The sequence below is a fragment of the Phascolarctos cinereus genome, unplaced genomic scaffold, assembly GCF_003287225.1.
Source record: "Phascolarctos cinereus isolate Bilbo 61053 unplaced genomic scaffold, phaCin_HiC Scaffold_1;HRSCAF=81, whole genome shotgun sequence".
Taxonomy (NCBI): domain Eukaryota; kingdom Metazoa; phylum Chordata; class Mammalia; order Diprotodontia; family Phascolarctidae; genus Phascolarctos; species Phascolarctos cinereus.
The window spans coordinates 116,553,882-116,579,498 of NW_027555514.1; the positions used below are offsets into that span (position 1 = coordinate 116,553,882).

Below are 25,617 nucleotides of genomic sequence, written 5' to 3' on the forward strand. Positions count from 1 at the left end.
AGCTAAGGACTTAACAGACACTTAGTAAATGAGCATAATTATGGCCTCTCTTCATCTCTTAAAATGGCCCTAGAAAGAGTCTGAATTGGGAGTAACAGATGATAAGAGAACAATTGTGGATTATCTGTGAAGGTTACACAGAGAATCCTTCAAAAACCTTTATTAAAAGCAAAATCAGAAGACATGAGAGGCAAAGTCTTGAGGATGCCAAGCTTCTAGGCAGAATATTCAAAAAAAAGCAATATTGATCCTTCCTCCCCAAGAAAAGTACAAGGGGGGAAAAGGTCACAAACTCACATAGCCCACAATCTTAAACTATCAATTACCAGAAATATAGGAAGAGGGGGCAGCTAGGTGGTGCAGTGGATAAAGCACTGGCCGTGGAGTCAGGAGGAACTGAGTTCAAATGCAGCCTTAGACATAAACACTCAGTAGCTGTGTGACCCTGGGCAAGTCTCTTAGCCCCAACTGCCTCACCAAAAAAGAAAAAAAAATGCAGGAATACTCCTGCAATCAGCACTTAAAAATACCTAGTTTTTTTTTTAACCTTTCCCAGTTATTTAAATAAGAGGGGAGAACAGAAGGTAAAGTGGTGTATACTGATCAAACCTTCAGCTTAAGATCACAAGAGGTCAGGAAAGGTGTGCCTATGTTGCTACCAGTCATCACTCACTAAACTGGCTTAGCAGCAAACAGATTCTTGGAGCTCTAAATGTTAGGCCACAGCAACAGACTCTTTTCAACATCTCTCTGATTAGAAACCTCCTCTTCAGAAGATGCACACTGTGATGCTTCCAGCCAAATGAGGTCTGGGTTTCTGGTGATGAGGCTTTGGTGGATATGAGTGGAAGCTTTTTTTTCTCCCTGTAAATTGTATCATTACTGTCAGGAGAACAAGCAGCTTCTAAGCAGAGACATGGAGTAAGCAATAAAATACTGGTTATAGTCATGTACTGTGTAGTCAGTGTAATGTAGAGAGGACCACTTAACTACCAAAGCCCGCACCATTCCCATCATTACAGATCATATTTATAGCAGTAATACTGCTACTTATGGTGCCTTTCATCAGAATATCTTAGTTCACCCACACCACTCACACTCTCCACAAGCTATAAGATCAATTATCACCCCTTGCTGCTTTCCCCTACCATGCCAAGAGTTACCCTGAGGCACAAAAGCAGGCAACCTATACCAAGCTACAGAGCAAGACGCTAGTGGAGCTATGAGACATGCAAAATAAATGCAATTCCTGCCCCCCGCCAAAACCAATCTTAATTTCTAGCTGTAAAAAGAACAAATTGGAAGAGTTCAGCAATGACACTGTACTTGGTAAGGGATACCACAAGTCACTGCAAGGTTCGTATCAGAAACAAAGCTTTAGCAATCTCTGGCCCTGATGGCCGAACCCTAAGGGATACCTGTTCATTGCATTCTCAATCTGCTGAACACCACTGCAATGCTCAATGTCTTTTTCAAGGCTAATGTCTCCAATACTTGGAGGCTCAGCAAAAGAAATAATGGTCTCATATATTTCATAGCCAGAAAGATTCTAAAACCAGCCACAGCCAGTTCCTAAGGGTCCTCAGAAATACCAAAGGGGCTATAGCCTGGATACAGGTTAAGTCTTTACAGGGCAACCGTGGTATCCTACAGATACCACAGGTGACTCTCAAAGCGAGAATACAGTATCACTTTGATGGTGCTACTAAATATGTGATGTGACATAATTCCCTCTCAGATGCTGCTGTGAACACAGCTGCTGGCTGCGTTTACTGGTCTTGCTACTGCTGTTCCCTGAGGCCTCATGTTGGATCACTGCCCCTTCTTCACTCCCATCTGCCCCAGAAATGATGGGGCAAAAAGTGTCCATTCTGCTATCCATTATGCTCATGTCCAGAAGCATGGCAAATTTCACTTTCCCAGGTCTGGTAAATGTGGTACAGCTAACAATCTTTGACCTACCCTGCCTGTGATTAAGGCCTTTAGTAATACCCAGCCATTTTCAAAGGCAACAGCCATTGGCAGCACCCAGGCAAAATTAAATGGCAAAACACTAGAAACAATGAATTCCTATTCCAGTCTCTCACTACTCTGGACATTTCCATAGGGAAGCCAGTTCACCTGCAAAACTCCCCAGTCATGCCACTAGTGATTCTAGTGATGACACAGGCAAAGTGTTCCAACCTGAACAGCTTCCTGATCTCCTGGTCATCAGGTGAAAGTCATGCCACCAAAATCAAAGTAGTTAGTGCTTAGAATGTCACTGTCATGTTGTCAAGTAGCACTACCCTAGAAAAGGCTATATTTATATTCTACAGGCCTGGATGAGACCAAGAGAAGCAGAGGTCTTTGATGTTTCACGATCCCAGTAGAAAACAGCAAAAGCTAGTCCAGGGTTTCAGTTAGAGACCATTCTCAGGAAATAAACAGAGCCAGAAAAGGAGACTAGTAATATATTAAAGCAGGATTTCTGCAATGTGACCATAAAGACCTAGCCACAGCCCCTTTCTTTGGACCACGCCCCAGGCATAGCCATCACCTTTATGTAGCCTTAAAATGTAACCTCATTTAAATAAGTAGGGACCATACCCTCTAATTACTTTGTAACTGCACCAAGCTCTTCATGTAGCTAAGGCATAGCATTGAGGGAACTCCATTTTTAAAACGTGTTCCCACTTCACTAAGAATGTTAGTCAGGCCCACAAAAACCTCAAGATCCACAGGATCCAGCAAGAATGTCAGGGAAGCCAAAGCATACACTCCAGGCCCTATGAGCTGAAATAACAACAATCAGCAAAATGAAAAAGTCCCAGCTGATCAGTATGAAGGGAACATGCTCCCTTGCTAACCTAGAGCGACAAGGCAAGTTCCTCTGCGCATTTCACTCTGCGTGAAATAATGCCACCTAAGCAAACTATGTGGATCAGACCTTGCTCAAGGCAGGTTCCAACAATGCCCATGCACCATAGACACATGTTCTTACCTAGGTTTTGCCTTCTCAGAAGGAAGCCTTGGGGAAAACCCTCTGACCAGCTCCTCAAAAGACTACAAGGCCCCTAAGTCATCAACAGTTACAGGGCACCTTTGGAAGGTTTTTTCCCCCCAGTATTTGCAGAACTTGGTACCATACAATTAAAACTACTGGGAGACAGCAGTGCTGCTAAGGAGCTGCTATTACCAACAATAAAAATCCTCTGAACACAAATCCATTGTGATCTCAGTGACTGTCAACTACTTCCTCAGAACCAAAAGACTCTCTAATGTCCCTAAAAGACAAGATGGTGATAGCAGATATTTGTAACCAAATCCCAAACACCACAAAACACTGGGGGTTAGGGTTGGACACAAAAGATGATGCAGAAGTATTTTTAAGCAAAAAACTGAAGACCCCACCATCTTTCTCTTGATCCTATGGGCAGAGTCATTCCCAAACTGCTCAATTTCAAGGGTGAAGTAACAATCTTAACCTTCACCAACATGGGTCAGGAATCCAAGTCTTCAACCTAATCTAATTCTTTCCTGCTGCATTTTCCCCTGCTTGGACACCACCAGAGAACTCCTCTGTGAAGAATGCCCACAAAAGGCTACCGAGGGGACTGCAGGGATTTGAAATGCTATATGTGGCCAGGAGAACTCCTAGACTTCTATAGCACAATACTGCGTCTGAAGAAAATGAAATCCTGCTGAACTAAAATACCACTAATGTGAACTTCACCTACTCAGTAAGTTTCCTAACTAGCAAAGGGCTCTGAAATCAGCTAGGTCTTTCCCAATCTGGATGGAGTCCAACCAGTCAACTCAGCTTCCTAATTCATAATTCTAATACTCAAGTACCAAAAGATTAAATCTATAATGCAGTGTGAAGAGTTTATCTACCCTTGCTAGAGACCAGTTTTATGTACCCTGTATAGATGTTGTAATGAGAAATTAACAGAGCAAATGACAGGAGCAGTGAGTAGCAAGGAATGATACCAGAAAATACTAAATGAGTTTTCCAGTCAGCCAGTCACAGAATAAGCATTTATTAAATACTTACTATGTGCTAGGCACCAAGTTAGTGAAGAAGACATACTGTACTAAGTGCTGAGGAGGCAATAAAAAGCAAAAACATCAACCAACTGCATTATAAAGTACATGAAGGGGAGTAAAATGTAAGAAGACTGGAAAGACACACACAAAGGAGACAGGCTATGAAGGACTTTAAGCCAAAGAGAGGATTTTATATTTGATCCTGGAGGTAGCAGGGAACCGTGGAACAAAGGGCCGACATGGACAGACTCGTGCATTAAAAAAAAAAATCACTTTTACAGCTGAATGGAGAACAGACTGGACTGGAGAGACTCGTGAACCACATGGTTATTACAACAGTCCAAGCATGACGCAATCAGGGCCTGCACTAGTATACCTAGAGAAGGAGACAAATACAAGAGATATTGTGAAGGTAGAAAATACAAGGACTGGCAACAGATTGGTTATGTGGTGTGTGCGCAAGTGAGGATTCCAGAATGACATCAAGTGACTGAGAGTTCAGGTGACTGAGAACGGTAGTGCCCCACAGGTGAATAAGAAAGCTGAGGAATGTTTTCAGACATAGTCAATTCCCTTCTCACTTGTCATTCAATTCATAAAGGAGGAAGCTGTTCACTCCAGCCTGCAGTAAGATTTGCAAGATGCAAAAGAATGCAATACAGCACTAGTAAAATTTTATGAAGCATGGGCAGAATTATCTAAACAATTACAAAGAAACAAGCTACAGAATAAGAAGACTGCTTCTTCAGCTATGGTGATAACGAAGATTAACTCCCATAGATTTTTCAGTGAGGCTGCTACTTAAAATTCTAGCTAGAGGAAGTCAATCAATATTTCACAGGCTGACAGTGCCACCTAGTGGCACTATTACAACCTCAAAATCAGCAGAAAGGGGACAATACTACATGAGGAGGGCCACGCTGATGAAGACCACCTCCATTTAATTATAGTCAGAGCCCTCTCCGGTCCATTCAAAAGAAAGCTTCTTATTTCAATTAAGGAAGAAAAAGAATCAAAAGTCAGAAAGCCAGCAGCCAACTAGTTTGGAAGATCCACCAGTTTCATCCTTGCCACTAACCTCAAAGTATCAAATGTTGCAACTAAAGGTAAATGTGGATGCAACCCGTCAGAGTGACCACAAGAAATTCTTTCAGAAGGTCAGGCTTTCACAAAAAATAATAAGTGTATGTTTCTCTGCAATTTAGAGCTCTAACAAACCCCTTTCACACTTCTAGCCCAGGACATGCTGCCAGTGAAAAAATAATGAAGAGCAAAATCAAAACTATTTAACTAACAGGATGATAAGGACAGTAGGAAAGCAGCCTGAGGTCATATATAGGTAAGTGAACAGACGAACCCACAGAGAATACAATTCTCTGAGCACATAAAAGGATCCCCCTGAAAGAGAAGGTGATACATTCCACTGCACTGATTTCTCACATAGGGAATAAGCACCAATTTGTGAGGAGAAATACAATTTAAAAGTATTTAAAGAAATACAATTTTAAAGAAAAACAATTAATCCAGGGCCTTAGTAGGGAGACTGAAAAGTTTTCAGTGTCCTTGCATGTTATGTTTACATATACCCGAATACCTATTCAGAAGCAAACAAGAACTTGAGCTCTGCGTCCTCACTGGCCTGGCATTGCAGATGACTCACCTTTGCAACAAACTGCTTGTCCTTTTGGTCCAAATTAGCTGTGGGGGCCACGTAGTCTCTCCATATTCTTAGCTTTCTTTCCTTGGCAAACCTGGCAACAGGAATCAATCAATCAGTCAACAAGCATTTAGTAAGCATTTTACTCTGTGCCAGGCGCTATGGTAAGCACTGGGATACAAAAACAAAATGAGAAACAGAGAAGAGACTATCCAGACAAAACACTTGGTGGATATGCTCAACCAGAGCCATAGCACCCACTCAAGGCCTCATTTGCTGCAATACTGAATCATAAGATGTTGGCCAGGCTACTGGAGGAAAGGTCACCAAGGGAGCCAAAGCCCCCAAAAGAGCAGAATCCCCACGGCCAAGGAGGCACTACTTAGTCATGTTGCTGACATATAGAGAGGTATCAGCTTCTCAATTCTAGTACGGATGAGGACTAAGCACAGATTTCCAGCTAGGTTGCTCTGTAGAGGAACACACCTTCCTAAGCTTGGAAGAAGGTTCTTTAGCACCAGGGTCCCGTACTGACAGTCAGCTACTTGATATATCCAGAACCTCTTCTCAACTCCCAATGGAACTGTGAAAGATTTTTAGTGACTCATATCTTCACTCATGACCCTCCAGTACCTCTGTGGTTCAATGACATGAACAAGACTGTCAATGTGAGAAAAAGCAGTAGTATTACAAAGGGTCAGGTGCCCAGTAAATTTACACAAGCAACCAAATACTGCATGCAATTGTATACCAAAAACACTTACTGACCTGATTTATAGACAACATGACACCTGAAGGTCAGGGAAGAAAATGACCAAACTATTATGACACCAATATAATCTTCTGGAACACCATTGTCAATAACCAAAAACACATACCAAGAGGGGGTTTTAAAATTTCTAATACCATCATGTCATCTGTCCAGCATATTTTTTTTTGAGCAAGCCTCTTTCAAAGTCAGAACATAACTGGGTAATAATAGAACCTATATAGAGAAAACTCAATGGAGCTTGCTGTCTTGTAGTAATTACAGATGAACAGACGAATTTGGCTAGGTGGCCACTTATCAGAGATATTGAGAAAGGACTCTTGTACCAGGTTAAAAGGTTCAACTACATGATGTCTATCATCTCTTCTAACAAGAGTCTATCATTCTATGAAACGTATATATGAAGAAGGAATCAAAACTTTGAGACAACACAATAACCATTTTTTGACAGAAGCAGTAAAATATGTGAGAAGAGACACAGCGCAGAGTCTGTGAGCTCTAAAATATGTGAAATCCTAAAAAAAGATGAGGAGCAGTAAACTATATGCTTTGCTGACTCCAAAAACCCCTATGGCAGAGCAAAGTCATTATTCTAGGCAAGTGCATTCTCCTAACTGGGTCGCCCTGCTTCTTGTTTCTCCCTTTCTCCAAAAGGGCCAAAACACCTTCCTAAGGAAAAGGTCTGACCATGTCACTCATATGCACAAGACACCTTGGTAACTATTGTCTCTGAGATAAAACCACAAACTCCTCAGTCTGGCCACAATATGGCTCCAAACTTATTTGCTATTCCACTCATCTTCCCACTTTACTCACTCCACATTCCAGCCAAACTAGTCTTCCAAATGTTCGATCTCCTTTGCGTGCCTTTGTACCTGCTTTCCCCCATAATGATTCACCTCAATAGGTCACAGGATCATATATTTAGACTTAGAAAGAATGTCAGAGGTCACGCTGTCCAACTCTTTATTTTACCACTGAGGAAATCAGTTAAGTGATATCTAAAGTCTTACAGGTAGTACAGAGAAAAGACAGGATTGAAAACTAAGCCTTCTAACGCCAAATTCCAGAGTGCTCACTTTCTCTCTAAATTACCCTGTGTTCACTTAGTTGTACACATAAGCTCCTCAAGAACAGGAATGGGTTTATTTTTGTCTGGTATCCCCAGCACCTATCACGGCACCTTATGCTTGATAAATGTTCATTAGAGTGAACTTAATGAAATAGCTAAAAACTAATCATGTGTTGTCTACAAAGAATGTAAAAAAATGCAATAGTGACAGAATCTGTAGTAAAAAAGATGCAAATTCTTTGCAAAAAACTTTCTTCACCAAAAACCAAAGGTCTTCAAGAAATAGCCATAGAAATGCACAGAAATATAAGAAAGTTTCTGCTTAAGAAGGCTCTCTTCAAACTTCAACTGTAGAACTCCTTGAAGACCCTAAAGCCAATTTCCTCAGTCACTACTGCAAGATGGCAGACAGTCCTTTGCTATCTTTGGAGAACCTAAGTAAATTTCTGTTTACAAGTAAAGAAGAAAGTAAAATGATAGTACTAAGAAATGAGAAGAATTCTGTCAGCCAATTCATGTTGCTCTTGGATCTATGATTCAAAGGCAGACACCTACAGGATGAGAAGCACAACCAACAGGTTTACAGAAAAACAGCACAGCCGATGCTGGGAAGATACTTTCCAATGTAAAGATCAGGTATGCACGACGGGCCAGATGTTGTGCAGGTCCATTTCACATTCTCTACATTTTTTGAGGGCTACCCGAAATCCTTTGTCCTTGGCAGGGCAAGCCGCCCTATGTCATGCAGGCCTGCCCAAAGCGAACTTTGCACAGTTAGTTTTGCTGAGGGATTTGCATTTTCGCAGGACACCCGAAATACTTTGGCAGGCTGCAAGTGGCGTGGGCCCTAAAAGCCCTCAATGTTGTGCAGGCCTGATAAAGATCATCAGGTGTCTAGGTGTCCGCTGTATGATAAGCCTTCTGTAACCTAACTCACATTTGGAGCACCAATATTAAAATGAAGTTTATAAATGATCCTAAAATTGTAATTCTTAACACCCTCTGCCCCTTTTCCTGCCACTCTGACACTATCACTACACAGGTGAAAAGGGGTCACATAGGACTTAGGAGCATTTTGCATTTTTTTAATTTATTTTATGGATTGCCACAGCTAAAAAATTCCTCACCAAACAGGCACTCCCTAAATGAAGCCTTTTGTTTCTCACCTTTCCAAACTCCTCCATCTTCGGCAGCAAATAAAAAACTGGCATATAATGGGAAATGCCACAAGTTGTCAAAATAAGGCAAAGGTTTTCCTTCATCCAAGCCAATTTCCATTCACATAGGTCCATAAGAATAATAAAACAGAAACTACTGATGATGACTAATCATAAAATAACACCAAGCAAAGTTTAATGTGGCAAAAAGTCATATTTAGTGAAGTGAGGGTTTTTTCTCCCTCACCTCTTTTTGTAAAAACAAGCACTCTCCACATATATGACTAATACTATTGGGTACACAAGGTACCAAAGTCCAGAAAAACAATCTTTTTGTTTTACTATAATGCTGGTGGTTTATCATTATTATTAATAACAATGATAGGTCACATTTCTGTCTTTAAAGCACGCAAATTTCCTCATATGTAAAATGAGGGGGTTGAACTAAGACCTCTTCCAGCCCTAATATTTTTATGAATCTATAACGTAGGTAGTACAAGTGTTATGCTCATTTTGAAAACAAGGAAACTGAAGCCCAGAGCTGGAAATGGCAAGGTACGGTAGAGGACAAAGCACTGGACTACAAATCAGTAAGACTTGAGTTCAAATCCTGACTCAAACACACTAGCTGCATGATTCTGAGAAAGTTATTCAACCTCTTACAGTCTGTTTGTTTTTTTCATTTTTAAAATAAAACTAGCAGGGGCAGCTAGGTGGCACAGTGGATAGAGCACCGGCCCTGTATTCAGGAGGACCCGAGTTCAAATCCGGCCTCAGACACATAACACTTACTAGCTGTGTGACCCTGGGCAAGTCACTTACCCTCACTGCCTAGCAAAAACAAACAAAAAAATAAAAAATAAAATGAAATGAAACTAGCAGAACCTACTTCATAGAACTGCTGTGAGAATCAAAAGAAATGATATATGAAAAGAACTTTGTAAACGATATAAATGTATGCTGCTGTTGTCATCAAGGTGGTTAAGTGACTTGCCTAAAAAGTCTCAGTGTTAGCTTGGATTGGTGCTGAAATACAAATACAGTTTTGTAAACCATATAAATGTGTGCTGCTGTTGTCATTAAGGTGGTTAAGTGACTTGCCTAAAGTCTCAATGTTAGCTTGGATTAGTGCTGAAATACAAATAGAGTTTTTTTGACTAAGTCCAATTTTCTTTCCACCACCACAAGGCCTCTTATATTTTGAGTTCTTGACACTAATACAAGTGTCAGAAAATTCACAAGAAAACCCACAAAATGTGGCTTGAATAAACTACATTTAAAATTTTTAATATGTAACATACAATCATTTTATTAACAAAACTCCTCCAGCAAAATGTCCACTCATTAGTCACCAGACAAGAATCTCACATTTGGACTACTAGCAGTCAAAATGAAGTTCATGAATGATCCTAAAACTGTAATTCTTAACACCCTCTGCCCCTTTTCCTGCCACTCTGACACTAGGGGTCACACAGGACTGAGAGGCATTTTGCATTTTAATCTATTTCCTGGATTGTTACAGCCAAAAAAAATTCCTCACCAAACAGCCTCTCCCTATCTCAACTATGCTATATTGCAGCCTGATTATACTTGTGCTCAGCTTGAATACTTGGATCTGTTCTGTTTCTGACTTAGGCCAATTAACCCCTCCTTATGTGTCTTGGTGGCCTTTCACTCCCAGGGACCTACTATGGTGATGGCAGACCTAGCTGGGAAACTAGATCTGCTTTAGCTGGCTACAGTGCAGAAGTCCCTGACCTCCCAGAGAGCAGACACAATTAGGCATGCATCCAGTCCCGAAATAGTTTTATAAATAAAAGCCATGGGGAATTAAGAACCACCCAGATTGAGCCTCAGTTCTGGGAGCTACTAAACAGTTGGTTTCCTTCTCCCACCTCCATTCCTGGCTTGAAGAGTGGTTTCCATCCTCAGATAAGCTACAAGTCTGAAGAAGAAGCCAAAACCATTTTCAGTTCATATACAATAGAACTTGGAATGGCTCGGGCACATGACAGTTTCTCATCTGGATAATTCTTTGAGACACAACACTAAAATCGTGAATCCTAGGGTGAGGGAAATTTTCCTAATTACCATAAAGCAGACCCTGGAATGGGTGACAGAAGAAGGCTGAAGAATTTCTTTCACTGGAAGTCACTTATCTCACACCCATCCCACTGAAAGAGCCCAACAGATCTTACCTTTCAGCTGCTCTCAGCTTCTCCGCACCCCTTGTGTACACTGCAATTGACCAGTCCACACAGCGTGCAAAGCCTTCCTTAAGCAAAAGCTCTGTGATATTGCCATTCTGGAAAAGGGGGCAGATGGAGATTGAAGGACACATTAGATTCTCACCATATATCAAAGAAATCTAATCTCTAGCCCTTTTCCTCCCATTAAGACAGTCAAGAAAACCTTCCATCTCTTGAGCTACAGGACCCTGACAACAGGACAATATTGAGAATCACTTCTTTCAAGCAGAGTCCACTCCCAGAGTTCCACTGAAGAACGAGTGCAGCGCATTTCAGTAGCTCTTCTAGGAAAAGCATGATGCTCCCTCTGGTAGCCAGTATGTCTCACTCTTCCCTTCCTTTAATAGCATCATTCTTTTCCCATTCCAAAAGGAAAATGGGAGAAGGAAGAAGGCATGGAATGACAGGCTGCATTGGCTCAGCTCTAGCTCTTATAATGGAATCTTCATTCTAACAAAGTCCAGTCTGTTCAGTCTACAACAGTGCTAGTCTAGGAGGACAAGTCTGGATCCCTACTCTTCCTGGGAACCCAAAATCTTCCTGCTTTAGGTCAAAGAACAAACAGCTTATATGGTGACTAGGATACACTTCAAACTCAGCCCTGTCAGCACAACCACTATCACGGTAGCTTAACCTGAACTAGGCAAAAGCCAGTAATAATGATTGCCACTATTGAAGAATGATAAATTTCCCAAAACAGCAAAGTTACTTGTCATCCACCTAGCATCCAGCAATCAAGATGGGCATTTGAGTAGTCTCATCACAGTGCCGAATCTTGGCCGGGTACAATGGAGCTCTTGCCTATTCAGGAACAGGATTAGGAGGCACAGTTAAAAGCACGAGGAGGGTCCTAGGTAGCTCCAGGGATGTTTTAGGCATCCATCCTAGTATTTCTAGTGGCATTATACTCTCAGGCTATACAAGAATTTCCTAATCCTTCCCAGTTTGAAACGTATCTTCTGAGAAGAAGCCTGAAGCAGCTTATCTTTTTCCTACTAACCCAAGGAAGGTTACACTCTAAATTTCTAAGGCAATGACAAATGAGCACAAATCTGTGTCTTATCCCGCCCAGCTAACTGATACTTCCTTAAGTGTCTCAAAAAATCAAAGAGGTATCTTCTTTCACAACATGATTAATGTGGAAATATGTTTACTATGATTGTACATGTATACCCTATATCAGATTGCATGCCATCTTGGGGAGGGGGGAGTAGAGAGTGGAAAAATTTAGAACTCAAAATCTTATAAAATTGAATGTTGAAAACAAGAAGGAAGGAAGGAAGGAAGGAAGGAAGGAAGGAAGGAAGGAAGGAAGGAAGGAAGGAAGGAAGGGAGGGAGGGAGGGAGGGAGGGAGGGAGGGAGGGAGGGAGGGAAGGAAAAAAAAAGAAATCAAAGAGACAGGTAGGACACCAGTCCAGGATATCTAAAGAGAGTCTTTCAATCACACGTAATTTCAGGACGCAAACAATAGTCCTCCATTCCCAAACTCTGATTCCTGTAACCATCAATCCCCATTTAGAAAACATGACTCACTGGATGAAGGACAGTGCCCAGCATGTTCTGATTGTGGGAGCTCTCCAGGATAATCTGTACATCTCTCTGCAGAAGTCGAGACTCAGTGAAGAATTTCGCCTCCGCTGCAAATGGCTCTGGTGTCTCAGGGCCATCCAATTCTCTTCTGAAAGTTGGACACTACAGGCAAAAGCAAAAATCAAGTTAGCCACTGGATCTTTACCATTCATTCTCACTCACAAGTCAAACTTGACCTTCCACAAGAAAATAATCTCAGCAAAATTAGCTGAAAAAAAAGTTTCAAACTAGGTTTTTCTATCCTACTTAAAGGCATTAGTGCTAAATGACAATGAAGCTGCCATATAATCCCAAGGCAGTTTTAATTATGGTTGAAGACAATGTTTCACCAAACAAGGATTCACTAGGGTTTTAAGACCTAATTATCTCACAGGAAAGGATAATTTGCAGCAATACAAGTCACAATCACCCAGACCCCAGAATATCCTATCCCTCTCCCCCAGATTAATATCCTCAGAAGTACCTCCCCCTCTGGATCTTCAACCAAACAAACCCTAAGAGATCTGTTTTGCTTTGTCCCTGCTCAAATTAATCCCACTGCAGGTTTTAAACCAGGGCAGGGGGAAGGGTACTCTTTTCAGAATGGAACAGAGATCTGGAAACAACAACTACCCTCAAGGTCAATAACAATGAAATTTAATATTGAATGCTATAGACTACCTGCCTAACTAAAGGGAAGATCTTACCCATCCCCAGCCCCCATGCAAAGCCTGACCTTGATCCCTGAGAGCATGACTGTGACCAGATAATATTCAGGCAAGAGCAGAGCCCTGACCACACTGCCATCTCGCACGTGCTCGATGATAGCTGTATGACAAAAGGAAGAAGTTAAGTCTTCTGGAATACTGAAAAAAGCCATGATGGAGAGAGGAGGGGACACCAACACCTAGGAGAGCCCAGGAGGGACATAATGAACTTAAAAAACATCTCAAATGCCAATCAAAGAACCCAATCCCTCCACCCAAACATGAGTGAGTAAAAATATCCCTTCGGCAGCACTTCTTAAACTGGGGGTGGTGACCCCAATACGGGCACTGAAGAGATTGCAGTGCAAAAGTTTAAGAAGCCCTGCCTTAGAAAACTGATAGCAACTGTAGCATAAGAAGTCTAAATCCCACAAGTTACCATTAGACATGAAATGCCAGGCCTATAACAGGCTAAACACAGATAACTCACTCCCAGTTCCCTTCAAAAAGTCCCTTTGACAAGAGGCCTTTCTTCTGACTTCAGTTGTTAGCACTCCAATTCTAAATGGGTGTGGTGATTGTGTATCTATTTTGCATTTATTTATCTGTAGGCGCATTGTAGATATGCCCCACCAGCAGTCTAGAAGTTTCTGGAAGGAAGAGATTGTCAAGGCCTAATGCATGCCAGGTGCCTAAGAAATGATTTGAATTGAGCCTGTATAGCTAAGACTTTTCTTCTATGGCTAGAACTTTTCCACTAGCACGTATATAATCATACATCTTTATACATCTGAAGACTATAATCAGGTGCTAAGCACTCTACACACCCAGGATAGTCATCATCCTCATCTTCCTCCTAGCTAACATTTGTAAGGCACTGTAAGGTCTGCAAAGTGCTGTACACATAGTATCACATTGCATGATTACAACAACCCTGTGAGATACGGGCTCTTAGGATCATGCCTATTTTAGAGGAGGAAACTGAAAAAGTGATTTGACTAGGGTTCCAGAGTTTGTGTCTTCGATCTTACTGATTCCAAGTCAAACAGTTTATCCATCATGTCACAGAGCTGCCTTAAGCACAGGATTTAAAGTTCATCAAGCCCAAGGCTTTTATTTTACACATGAAAAATTAAGGTCCACAGAGGTGAAGTGACTTATCCAAGGTTAACAAATGTATAATAAATATTTTCTGATAATATTTGGAGTTCTAGCCTGGAGAGTGATTTTTACTGGTAGAGAGAGCTCCCTGGTGAGGACACTCTCTCCAGTGATACTACTGGTAACTGTTCTGCAGCTTGTCCTCTTTAAAGACTTGCCTTGAGCACTGAGAAGTCAAAGGACTTGGCCCCCGGTCAGACAGTCAACATGTATCAAATATATTTGAATCCAGAACTTCCTTCCAAGGCAGAAGGAAGGACAGGAAAAGATTATAAGTTCTCAACTGCTGATAAATCAAGGTAAACTAAAACATGTTGTGAGCTCAGGAACAAAATGTTTTAGAGGGCTGGAAAGAGATTACAGATATGGAAAGCAGGAGTGGTTTGCCCTTTTTTAGAGAGAACATCAAAACATTTTTCTTTACAAAACATGGAATATATATCCATGTGAAACGAGCTCAAAATCCCTTCTAGGTCACAAGGATGAGCACACACAACCCCACTCAGATGCAACCTATACAGGAGTACCCCTCAACTTTAAATAAGCTGCAGAGGAAAAGAAAACCCAAAAACTCAAACAAAGGACTAGCCTGGGTGATAGCTCACTCCACATGCTTTTCCTCTGCCCTCCCCAAACCAAGTGACTCACCATTAACAGGCTTCTGGTGGTGAGAATCCACAAAGTGCCGAGGATTTTCAATGGTGTACTTGAGGTCCCGGATTGTATGAGAACCATTTCCCTCACTCCACATTCCTTTCTTGGCCATCTTTGCCTGGTCCTCACATTCAGCAAGCCGATTCTGCTCAGGGCTGACATGGATGGAAACAGAAGAAGTTCAGTTGGCAGATAAAAGGGCTGGGGACAATTCTTGAGTACATGGTAAAAGAAAGCCTAGGGATATCACAATGTTTGACCAATATGACATGTTAATTAGCAAGGCCTCCTCTAGAGTGGAGTACAGAAAGACTACCATCAACGCCATTCCCAGATTCCAAACCTAATCCACTCAAGCAACATAATTAAAATTGAAAACATTTTAATTAATGTGGCCATTTTAATAAATTGTGGCCTGAGCAATAACAGTACAATCTACATTTATTACATTTTTTTAAAACCTGGTTCTAATTTCATTGTTATATGAAAATACAAGAAAGAAAATAAAGATCAACAGCTATTATATAATTACCAGTCTTAAAGAGCTGCCTAGCTCACTCCCAAGATCACCCAGCCAGTATATGTGAGAGGCAGCCCTTGAACCCATTTCCTGACTCAAAGCTGACTCTATCCACCACCTTATGCCACTCTTTCTCAGTACCCTGGGCTCTCAACAATCTGGAAATATGGACAGAAGTAGCCTTGCCAGGAACTCCCTTTAACAAGATCAGAATTAAGAGGAGTGGCCCGGTCTTAATTCAAAATAATATAGAACTAGAGGAGAAAGAAAGATTAAGAACTCCCTTCACCCCTCAGATAAGTCTATATAGAACAAAGAGCTCAGCAGGAGCACGTACAGTACTGTTATTTTCATTATGTTATCACCAATTAAGCACTAAATAGAAACTTGACCCGATCTGAAGTACATTTATCCCTCATCATTGCAGACTCAAGGTATTCTAGAATGAACCAACAAGGAATATCCTTGTCTAGCACAGAGTAGATAAAAAGTCCATGTACACAAATGACTCATCTCTCTTTCTGGTGATTAAAACAAAGTTGAACTGTGCAATAAAAGGCCTTTCAAAGCTAACATCTAAGGAGGTAGCCAACACCCTTGGGAGAGCAATACCAAGTAAAGGTCCCACTTTTCCCAGTCAGAAGCTGGTGTCCCCAGATCCACAGCACAGAGTTGACACTGACTTTCAACTAGAGCAAGCTTCTCAAACCTCCAGCCTGCAAATTCATAAGGTAGCTGTATTATTGAAGCTCATGTTCCACAGCAGAGGTTCTTAACCTGAGGTCTATAACCTTGTTGGTTAGCTTGTTTTTTTAAGTTTGATAACTGTTTTCAAGATGAATGGCTTCTTTTGTAGTCTAATATGTTTTATTTTATGAATTTTAAAACATTCTGAGAAAGGGTATAGATTTTATCAAATAGTCAAAGGTGTCTATGACACAAAAAAATTTAAGAACACCTGTCTAGAGATAGATACAGAAAGGAAAATAACATCTTGTAGTTCTCAATTGGCAAAAATAATGCAGCTTAAGAAAAAGAAACAAAACTAGTAATTAAAGAGAGAAACACTTAGACCTGTACTCAACCTTGGAGAAATATGGACTTGGTGCTTCTTGTGCAGTTTCCATTTTTGAAATGGATTGGAACTTTACCTTGGCTGTCCTCTGGGGTTTATTTACTCTACATTCACAGAGGCAGAATGTGTGTTCTTAAAAATATCCACAAAAGTAAGTATTCTGGCAATTGTCTATGACATAAACTTTGGCATGCTTCCACAAATACCACCTAAACACAAACGTGTTTGGAAAAATAGAGCCCCGATCACCCTCTCCGCTACATAAACACACAACCACCAGTGTATCACCAAACATGCTAACAAATCTTCCTTCAATCAGCCAAGGGCAAAGATAGATAGTATGAAATTACTATGAGGATTTAAGAGTTATGCAACTTGGTTTAATTGCTATTGGAGGTACAAAGGGACAGGTGACAGGACAGCACAAACTTCTCCTCCATCCAATCAACTCGATTGAAGCAGATATCTGTCAGCAGCTGCCTCTAAGACTCTAACAGCCATTTGGAAGATAGATGATTAAGTAGCATCTCAGGCCACCACAAGGACTGATTCAGCACTTGCCTCTCATAAGCCAGAGTATCAAACAAATGCAGCTGCAATACACTGTACTGGATGCTCTAAGATCAATGAGGCTGAATCCAACACTGCACTTCATACTATTACCAACCCCCCCCCCCAAACCTCACTTCCCAAAATGGCACCTTCACACTACAATCAGGTAGAAAACAAGCCTGTTACTTGCTAGCAACCTGCATCCTCTCTCAAAATCTGTCTGGGTATAAGTCTATAAAGGTCAGATAACCTGAAATGGCAGCAGCCACTTAGACTTTCTTCAATTTCAGTAAAGCAGTCATGCAGCTGCATGCTTGTCAAGAACCACCAAACTCTTCAAGCTCTTCCAGATATGAACTAAAACAGATTCTGGGACATCCAGTGGGCAAGAAGAAAAACCATACATACTTATTGGCTCGGATGCCTTCTCTCCGGCACGCTAAGCCTTCTGCTACTAGAGACTCTGCAATGTTTTCCCCACTCGTATCTGAAAGAGGAGAAAAAAGAAATTAAATGCAACAATCATGCCCATGTTCATCAACAATGGAGCTTGGATAACTTTACCTTTACTCTTCAAGAACAATTTTTCCAAGGAAGTGATTCAGAGAGATTACCCAAAAATGGCCTGATGGTACAACTTCAAAAGTCTCAAAGGACTGCCCAGGCCCACGAATCAAAGGCCCACCTTCATTCGATAGGACTTCCTTTCCATTTCTCCAGATTATGCCCTCACCTAAGAGTAACTAAAGAAGCCAAAAACCAGACGACACGAAGATGAAACAAGGCAGCCCCAAGTCTGAAGCCTGCAGATTCACTGACTCAAGTTTGCCTGTCAGAACCTTCTGGTTCTTTCACAGGATTTCCTTGCCTCTCCCCTAAAGATTCCTAAGTCCCTCAACATCATCTCAGAGACTCTTCTGCTCAGAAAGATGCAAGATTTTCTTTTCAGTCTTTTAAACCCCACAAGTCATCCCTTAAAACCAGAAGGGAAAATAACAACTCCCTCTCATCCTGCTTAGGTTTTACCCTGACACTTGAAATATTATTTGTGATTTCTTGTTATCAAAGAGGCTTTTAGAGCCACACACTTCCTTAAATCTGTCTGTCAGCCAGAAAAATAAAGGAAGATATTTGCATGGGAATCATGGCATAAAAATCTTTAATGTGGCAGAGAACAACATTCTAGATAAACTGAAACAGTACTCTAGCTGATAGACAAGGTCACAACAAGGGGGAGAAAACCCAAAAAAATTTAATATTCACAATACTACATATCATAGTTCTGTTGCAACGATAAATACACACATAATGCCCCCCAAACCCTCATAGCCCACTGTCAGGCTTCTCTAAGATTCCTATAAGAGCAAACATTCCACAAGAGAGTATATACATTTTAGATAATTAGGCTATTTGAGGTGAGTGCTATTTGTCTATAGAAAATCAGAGATACTTTGAGGTGGGGAACAGGAGGTAAAACTTTTTGAGATCTAGGAAACTGATGATCCTGAATATGTTGCTGCCTGACAATAATACAGTAAGTAATAAATTAGTTGGCTCCAATACTAATTAATAGTTATTCCCAAAATAGCAAGGCTGAAGGAGCATTTTAAATACCATTTAGACCTCGTCCCATTCCTCTCCTACTCCAAATTAGAAGTCCAGGAAAAGGAAAATGAATGGGTAAGCTTTGTCTCCTTTAGTATTTCTGGGACAATTAACTATATGGGTGCCCAAGATTATTAAGCTTAGTCAATGTCAGGTGTCAACAGCCACCAGGCATGACACTGCACTGTTCACACTGAAATGACTGTTACTTGGCCTATATAACAGAAAGCAATGAGCTTTGACCCTTTCCTTAACAGAGAGAAAGTCTGTTTCCCAGATCTCAACTCTTCAGAGGCAGATGACAGAAGCTAGAAGATTGCATTATGCGCCAGTCAAACTTCTAGTCCTTTTTTGTATCAATTTAGTCAAGTCACTCAGGTACCATGTGCAGTTTTGAACCTGTAAAATAGAGTTGTCATTGAAGGTAGCAAGTGGATACATGCTCTTGGCCATGGCCTGATGATCCAGCCACATGCAACATGTCCAAAGTTCAGGCATATCCTACCATCTCAGAGGGCATTCCCTACTTGGCCACAGAAGGAGAGAAAGTACAGTTAAGTACTATCTGGGAACTAAACGTTTTTGTGGTAATCCAAACCATTTCTCCTCTGCATGAGAATAGATGCCTGCATAGGCACTAATCTGTGACTGTGAGGTGATCTGCTGTCCCTCCTTCCTTCTTGGCAGAGAGGTAGGGCCACCAATAGAGAATATAGTATATACTGTCAGACTGGGTCGTGCTGGTTTGTTTTGCTGACTGGCCGTTTTTCCTCTTTCTTTTTTACTCTTTGTTATAAGGAATGGTTCTGCAGGTGACTGGGGATGAGAAAGAATATATTTAGAAATGAAGGTGACGCAAAAAACAAAGGATATCAATAAAACATTTAAAAGAAAATTAAGGAGGAAAGCTTTTTAAAGAAAAACAAGGAATTGGGGCACTTAATATAAAGTAACTGTTACATTTAAAGTAATATTATCTGTTAATATGCCAAAACTCTGTTTTACTAGTTTGTCATTTTGGTTTGCCTTAAAGACTGAAAGTTTTTGTTCCATACTTTGATATTGTAAAGAATGGTAGAGTTTCCTTACATAACATGAATCACTTCAGTCTGAATTCCACAGATGTGACTAATTTAATTGAAAACAAACAGTAATAAATGCATAACATTTATAGTGCGCTAGGACTTACAAAGCCACTCTGAGTAAGGCAAATATTTTTTACAGATGAGGAACATGGGCTCAGAAGGTGAAGAGGTTGCAGAGCCAGCTTCCAAATCATCATTCAGACACAGACCTCTTGGTTTCTGGACTAGCAAGTGCTCTTTCCACTCTGCTTCTGCTTGGAGATGGCAACTGATAAAGTCCTAATGCCAGCATTTAACTATCTGTTGAAGCCTCTCAGAGTTACAGAATACAAATAAAATTTTACAGAATTTCTATCCTTTCCAGGAGATGAAGTCCTTCAATATTTGAATCTTGAAGATAAAGTAAAAATTCATTCACTTGTAGGTAATATTCTTTTTATCCTATAAGGATATAATAATTTTCTCCACAATGTCCAGACAACACAGCATTGTATTTCCCACATCTTTTTAATTGAGATTATAGGTTTTGTACATGATTTTCCTTCAGAAAAAAATCCATATATTCTAAAAATTCTCCTTCACTGAAGGTATTCAAAAAGAGGTTGACGTACGCCAGAGATGACTTCTAAGTTGCCTTTCAACACAAATTCTATTATTATAATTAAAGAAAACACTTAAAATCAAACATTGTATCACAAGAATTGCTATACTCCATCAGCTTGCCAACTTCAAGGTCAAGCTAGTAGAAATCAGAAATGGTTTTAAAAATATAAACCTTCTTCTCTTGTAATCAATCACTCTCCACTTATATGAACAATACTTACGGCCCCCTTACCACAGAAGGACAAGAACCTGAAAAAGATATCTACACTGGAAATAACTCCATGTAAATGCATTCGAACCTTTTAAAGCTCTCCCGAAGAGATTGTACCAACACTTTCAATATAAATGATTCCAGGTTTTTAGCCTGCCCCATCATCACTAACCTTGCAACTAGGCAACAGCATATAATCTCCCATCCAGCATTCTATAACAGATGGTTATTGGGGTATCACTACAAAGAAAACTAAAGGTCCTAACAAATTGTCCTTTCCTAAAAAGTGTCCCCTAGAGAAGAAGAAAAGTCACAAGATGGATAAGGTAAATAAAAGACACAATAGGAAATCCATAGAAATTCAATTACCACTGTGACCTAAAAGCCCAGAGCCATTATATTCTAAGAGCTGAAGGCCCTAAACACAAGCTAAGACTGTAGCCCTACAAATACCTAAACCAACAACGAACCTCAAGACTAGCAGGTGCAGGAGGTGGTGAAGGAAAAGAAACAGAACAGATGCACACCCAAGAAAGTCACTACATCCCTTGCAATGCATTCAATAGTCTTTTGCAGAAGTGTCAGCTCTTTTCTGTTATCTCCCAGTTCCCTAAGGGCTATTTCATTGGGACCCTTTTAAGCAAAAACAGATTTCTCCAGGAATGTTAGATTCCAGGAGAGATAGATCTTGATTTCCTTCAGCTCACCTTTCCCAAGGTAGACCATGCCATATTCACGACCCTGGGGGTTCTTGTACTCTATTGTGAAACAGACTTCCTTCCCAATCAGTTTCTTCCTCAGGAACTCTCGAGCAGGAAATCCCCAGGGCTAAAAGACAAAACAGACATGCAATATGAGAACTCTCTAATTCCAGTTTACAATCAACACCTCAAGTAACTTGCCAATTACATAAACACCTCTGTACATATAGCATTTAAACTAGAAATTCAGAGAATGCCTAGAAAGGGAACGTCTGATTACCTTATCAGTTAAGATAAAACTCAGTCACAATGAGTGAACTTCTCAAAGGACTACCTATATTGCTTTTCTATAAGCAAAGAAACCACCTTGAAGCCTTCTAGCAAAACAAGAGACACTCAGATTGCAAGCATCAACAAAATCCACCACCGAAAATGTGACTGCCACTCTAACAATCACCTGGTTGGGATGAAAATAGTTTACCCTTTTATATAGTTTTAATGTTTGTTTACAAAATGTTTTCCTTTTAACAGGCCCATGCAGCAAGTATTACTATCCCCATTTTACAAATGAAAAAACTGAGGCACAGAAAGTTTAAATGATATGCACGGGTTCACATATCTAGAATTTCAGTCCAACCCAAATTTAGGACTTCAGATTCCAAAACCAGTGCCCTTTCCCACCCTGGGATACAAAGCGAGAGTGGCACTAAAAAGCAACATGTATGGGAAGGCCTAAAAGGGAGAAGTCACACAGATTACTATGCCCTGTAAAAACACCAATCTGCTATTAAAAAAAAAAATACACAGCTCTCCCTTTGCTTGGGTATCAAATCTGGAGCCCCATTCTCTCCCAGAAAGCAAAACCAATATATGCAGTACAATGTGTTCCCAAAATCTGGACAATAACTCCAACTCATTTCCATAATTAGGGCAAGACAGGCCCAAAGAAGCTTTGATGAAGTTTCTCCTAAGTAGAGACAGCCTCACAAGAAAAATCTATACCCAGCAGGAAAACATCAAATTCAAATGAAGTTGGCAAAATAACTCAAAGACCTTTCAATACTTGTCTGGTCAATACCTTCTTTTCTAGGGTTAGTCAGTCACTGGCCACAAGAAAGGTACATTGTAAAACTCGTGCTGTCATTCTTCTTCTCCAAGTTTAAGCAAACTATAGCCATGAGAAAAGTATATTTCTGACTGCCTAAGAAGAAAATAACATAGTTTCTTAACCTAATTTTCCGTAAAAATCAATTATGGAGGAGGTAACTGTTCTCTTAATGCTTAATTACATACAACCCACAAATGACATTCAAGGCAGGAGTTGTGGTCAATAGAAATGACACCTGAAACTTGGAAATTTCTCCCTCTGTGTCCTAACAGGGAATTTTACTTTTAAGAATCTGTACTAGGCAACCCAAGAACATTACAAGATATTCAAATGTCCTTCCCTTTCTATCCAAATTTCCAAAGAAAGGCAATCTAACATAGCTAGCAAGAGATATACAGTTCTTTGGTACACATTAATGTATTTGTAGACCACAGCATCATTCCATATAACTACATAATGGCAAGTAGAAAAGTTAAAAAAGAAACAATTTGCATGGAATTAACATTAAGCAGTGACTGGTAAGGTCTCCCTGAACCTCTACCAAAAAACAAAAATTCTGAGTTATTTGGCATATCATTCTAAGAACCCAAATAATGTTTATAAGTTTTTCATCCCTCTGGCAGGAAGATAATAGCAGAGGTCGTTATTAGAGACCAAAATCAGACTTTAAAAACATTATTTCTGAGATCACATCGCACATGTACTACTAAATCAGAGTGAAGAGTATCTGTTAAAGCAGACCTGTACAACATGCAGCTTGAAGACTGCCAAAGGATTTTGGACAGCCAGTGAAAAATGCTGAGGAAATGTAGAGGAAATCCTTTGGCAGGCCGTAGGTTGTGCAGGCCTGTGTTAAATCAAAGAATTCATCTAAGCTAAGCAGAATAAGAAACTGGCCTAATAAAATATAGTTTAACCCCCTGAAAGGAAAAATTTTTTAACTTAGTAATGAAAAATTAAAGGAAACTAGATGGAGGCACCTTTCACAAGTATGACTAAGGGGAGAATTCTTAACCAAATAAGGGATATAGATCACAAAAGATAAAATGGACAATTTCAATAAAACAGAATTGGAAATCTCTTCCAAAAACAAAATCACTTTATCTAGGACAAGAACGGATACCAGCTTTGCCCCAAATATTTCTGATAATGGTCCAATATCCAACAGAAGAGAGAATTAACATATACATATATATATATATATACACATACATATATATATATATATACATATATATATATATACATATATATATATATATATATTTTTTTTTATACACACACAAAAGCCCAAGTACCATTCTGAGACAGTTCTCAAAAGAAGTACGCACAATTAACAAACACATGAAAGACTGAAATTCCACCTCACATTTAGTAAGTTGGCAAAGATGACAAAAGAACAGTAAATGTCAGACGGAATGCATGAAAGAAGGCACACTAATGCATGTAGATGGAACTGTAAATAATCTAAATATTCTAGAAAACAACTGGGAATTATGCCCCTACTTCTCAAAATGACTAAAATGTCTACATCCTTTGGCAGAGATCTTACTGCTACGAAGAAACCTCAACAAAGTCAAAGGCAGAAAGTTTGCAATATGCACAAAAAAAAACATTCATAGCAGCACTTTTTTGGTAACAAAGAACTGGAAATAATGTCCATGTCCACTGCCTGAGGAATGCCCTAAACAAGTTGCAGAACACGAATACAATGGAATATTACTATGCACTGAAGTAAGCAGAACCAGGAAAACAGCATATACAACTGCAATGTGAACAATGATTACAATGATATAAATGAAAGAGACAATAAAAACAAAACTGAACAAAGCACATTAATCATAATGACCAACCTTGGCCCTAGAGCAGAGATGAGAAAATGCACATCCCTCCTTTCAATGGAGAGGTGAAGGGCTGTATAGGGTGGAATGTTGCATATGCTGTCAAATACAGTCTTTTTTTAAATCTCTGGTACAAGGAAAAGCCCACTCAATAGGGAACATGGGAAGGGATCCATTTCTAAAAGAGAGTTAGTGGCTGTTGGAGAGAACAGGTGAGGACTCAAAAGAACCTGAGAATTTCAGAAGAATGAAAGGGAACCCAAGATGGTTTTCAGCTTTCTACGATCATTGGTGGTCTACAAAGATTAGGAGAGCATGCCCAGCAGACACCAAAAGTAGAGAATTACAAAATTTTTTAAAAAGTGGAAGGTCCTACAAAAACCCTAGAGAAGCACTAAATCTGTCTAGAAGAGTAAATGAGAAAGTTCAAGACCTATAGTCACCCCTGTCCCAAGGGCAAAGAATGAATAACCAACTAAATTATTGGAATTAAAGAGAAATTTGCCTTATCATTGGTGCTAAGACACAGGAATTTTGCAAAGAAGTCAAACAATTATAAAAGTGACAATGACCAAGAAATGCATTTTATCTTCCATCCAATTACCTATATGGAGAATCCAGAAAACAGGGAGTCACCTACCTCATCTGGTGTATCCTTTGCATCTGGCTGTCCTGCTGCAGCCCGTCGAGCCAGGTTCCCAGCACGAATGTTGCTAAGGTTGATCTGCCTCTCAGGAGGAGGCCCACCACGTGGCTGTCCACGGACAATGATAGCACATCCTGAGAGGACCTGTGAGGGAAAAATAAAAGATAAATTTAAAAGTCTGGAGTGGAGACAACAGAAGCAATCTCTCAGAAAAACATATACAAAATTATAGGCCAGAAAAAGCATCTTTACAAAATGGGATGGGAGTCAGGGATACCTCCACTGCTATGAAGATAGTTGCAGCTATATGGCTAAGGGATGTCAGTTCTATTTATGGGTATAATGGAGACGAACCAAAAGAAAAAGAAGAGGTCCACTTGAGATACACGAGGCACTAGGAACAAATGCATAGTGATAAGAAAGAAAAGGAAAAGAACAGGGAAGAACGGTTATATCAATTTGGAAGCAATAAAGAGGATGTGATGAAGGGTAATGAGAGATATGACTGAAGGATGAGGACATGAAGAAGGGTAATGTATATATGACCAGGCTATAAAAGACCTTGAATGCCAGAATCAGGAGATTATATTTTATTCAGTAGGGAAAGGAAAGCCACTGAAGGTTTTTGAATGGAAAAGACCCTCT

At 40.1% G+C, this 25,617-nt stretch overlaps 1 protein-coding gene across 1 annotated transcript in view; it reads right to left on the reverse strand.

The window, feature by feature from the left end:
• SND1 (staphylococcal nuclease and tudor domain containing 1) overlaps positions 1 to 25,617 on the reverse strand; it is a 479,638-nt gene that overhangs the window by 418,536 nt on the left and 35,485 nt on the right. Inside the window, exons 2-9 of the mRNA XM_021002412.2 lie at positions 24,967 to 25,116; positions 21,384 to 21,504; positions 17,581 to 17,659; positions 15,020 to 15,180; positions 13,240 to 13,331; positions 12,468 to 12,626; positions 10,883 to 10,989; positions 5,690 to 5,780 (exon numbers count right to left, since the gene is read on the reverse strand). Of these exons, the coding sequence (XP_020858071.1) occupies positions 5,690 to 5,780; positions 10,883 to 10,989; positions 12,468 to 12,626; positions 13,240 to 13,331; positions 15,020 to 15,180; positions 17,581 to 17,659; positions 21,384 to 21,504; positions 24,967 to 25,116 (960 nt within the window). The remainder of the gene's footprint in view (positions 1 to 5,689; positions 5,781 to 10,882; positions 10,990 to 12,467; positions 12,627 to 13,239; positions 13,332 to 15,019; positions 15,181 to 17,580; positions 17,660 to 21,383; positions 21,505 to 24,966; positions 25,117 to 25,617) is intronic.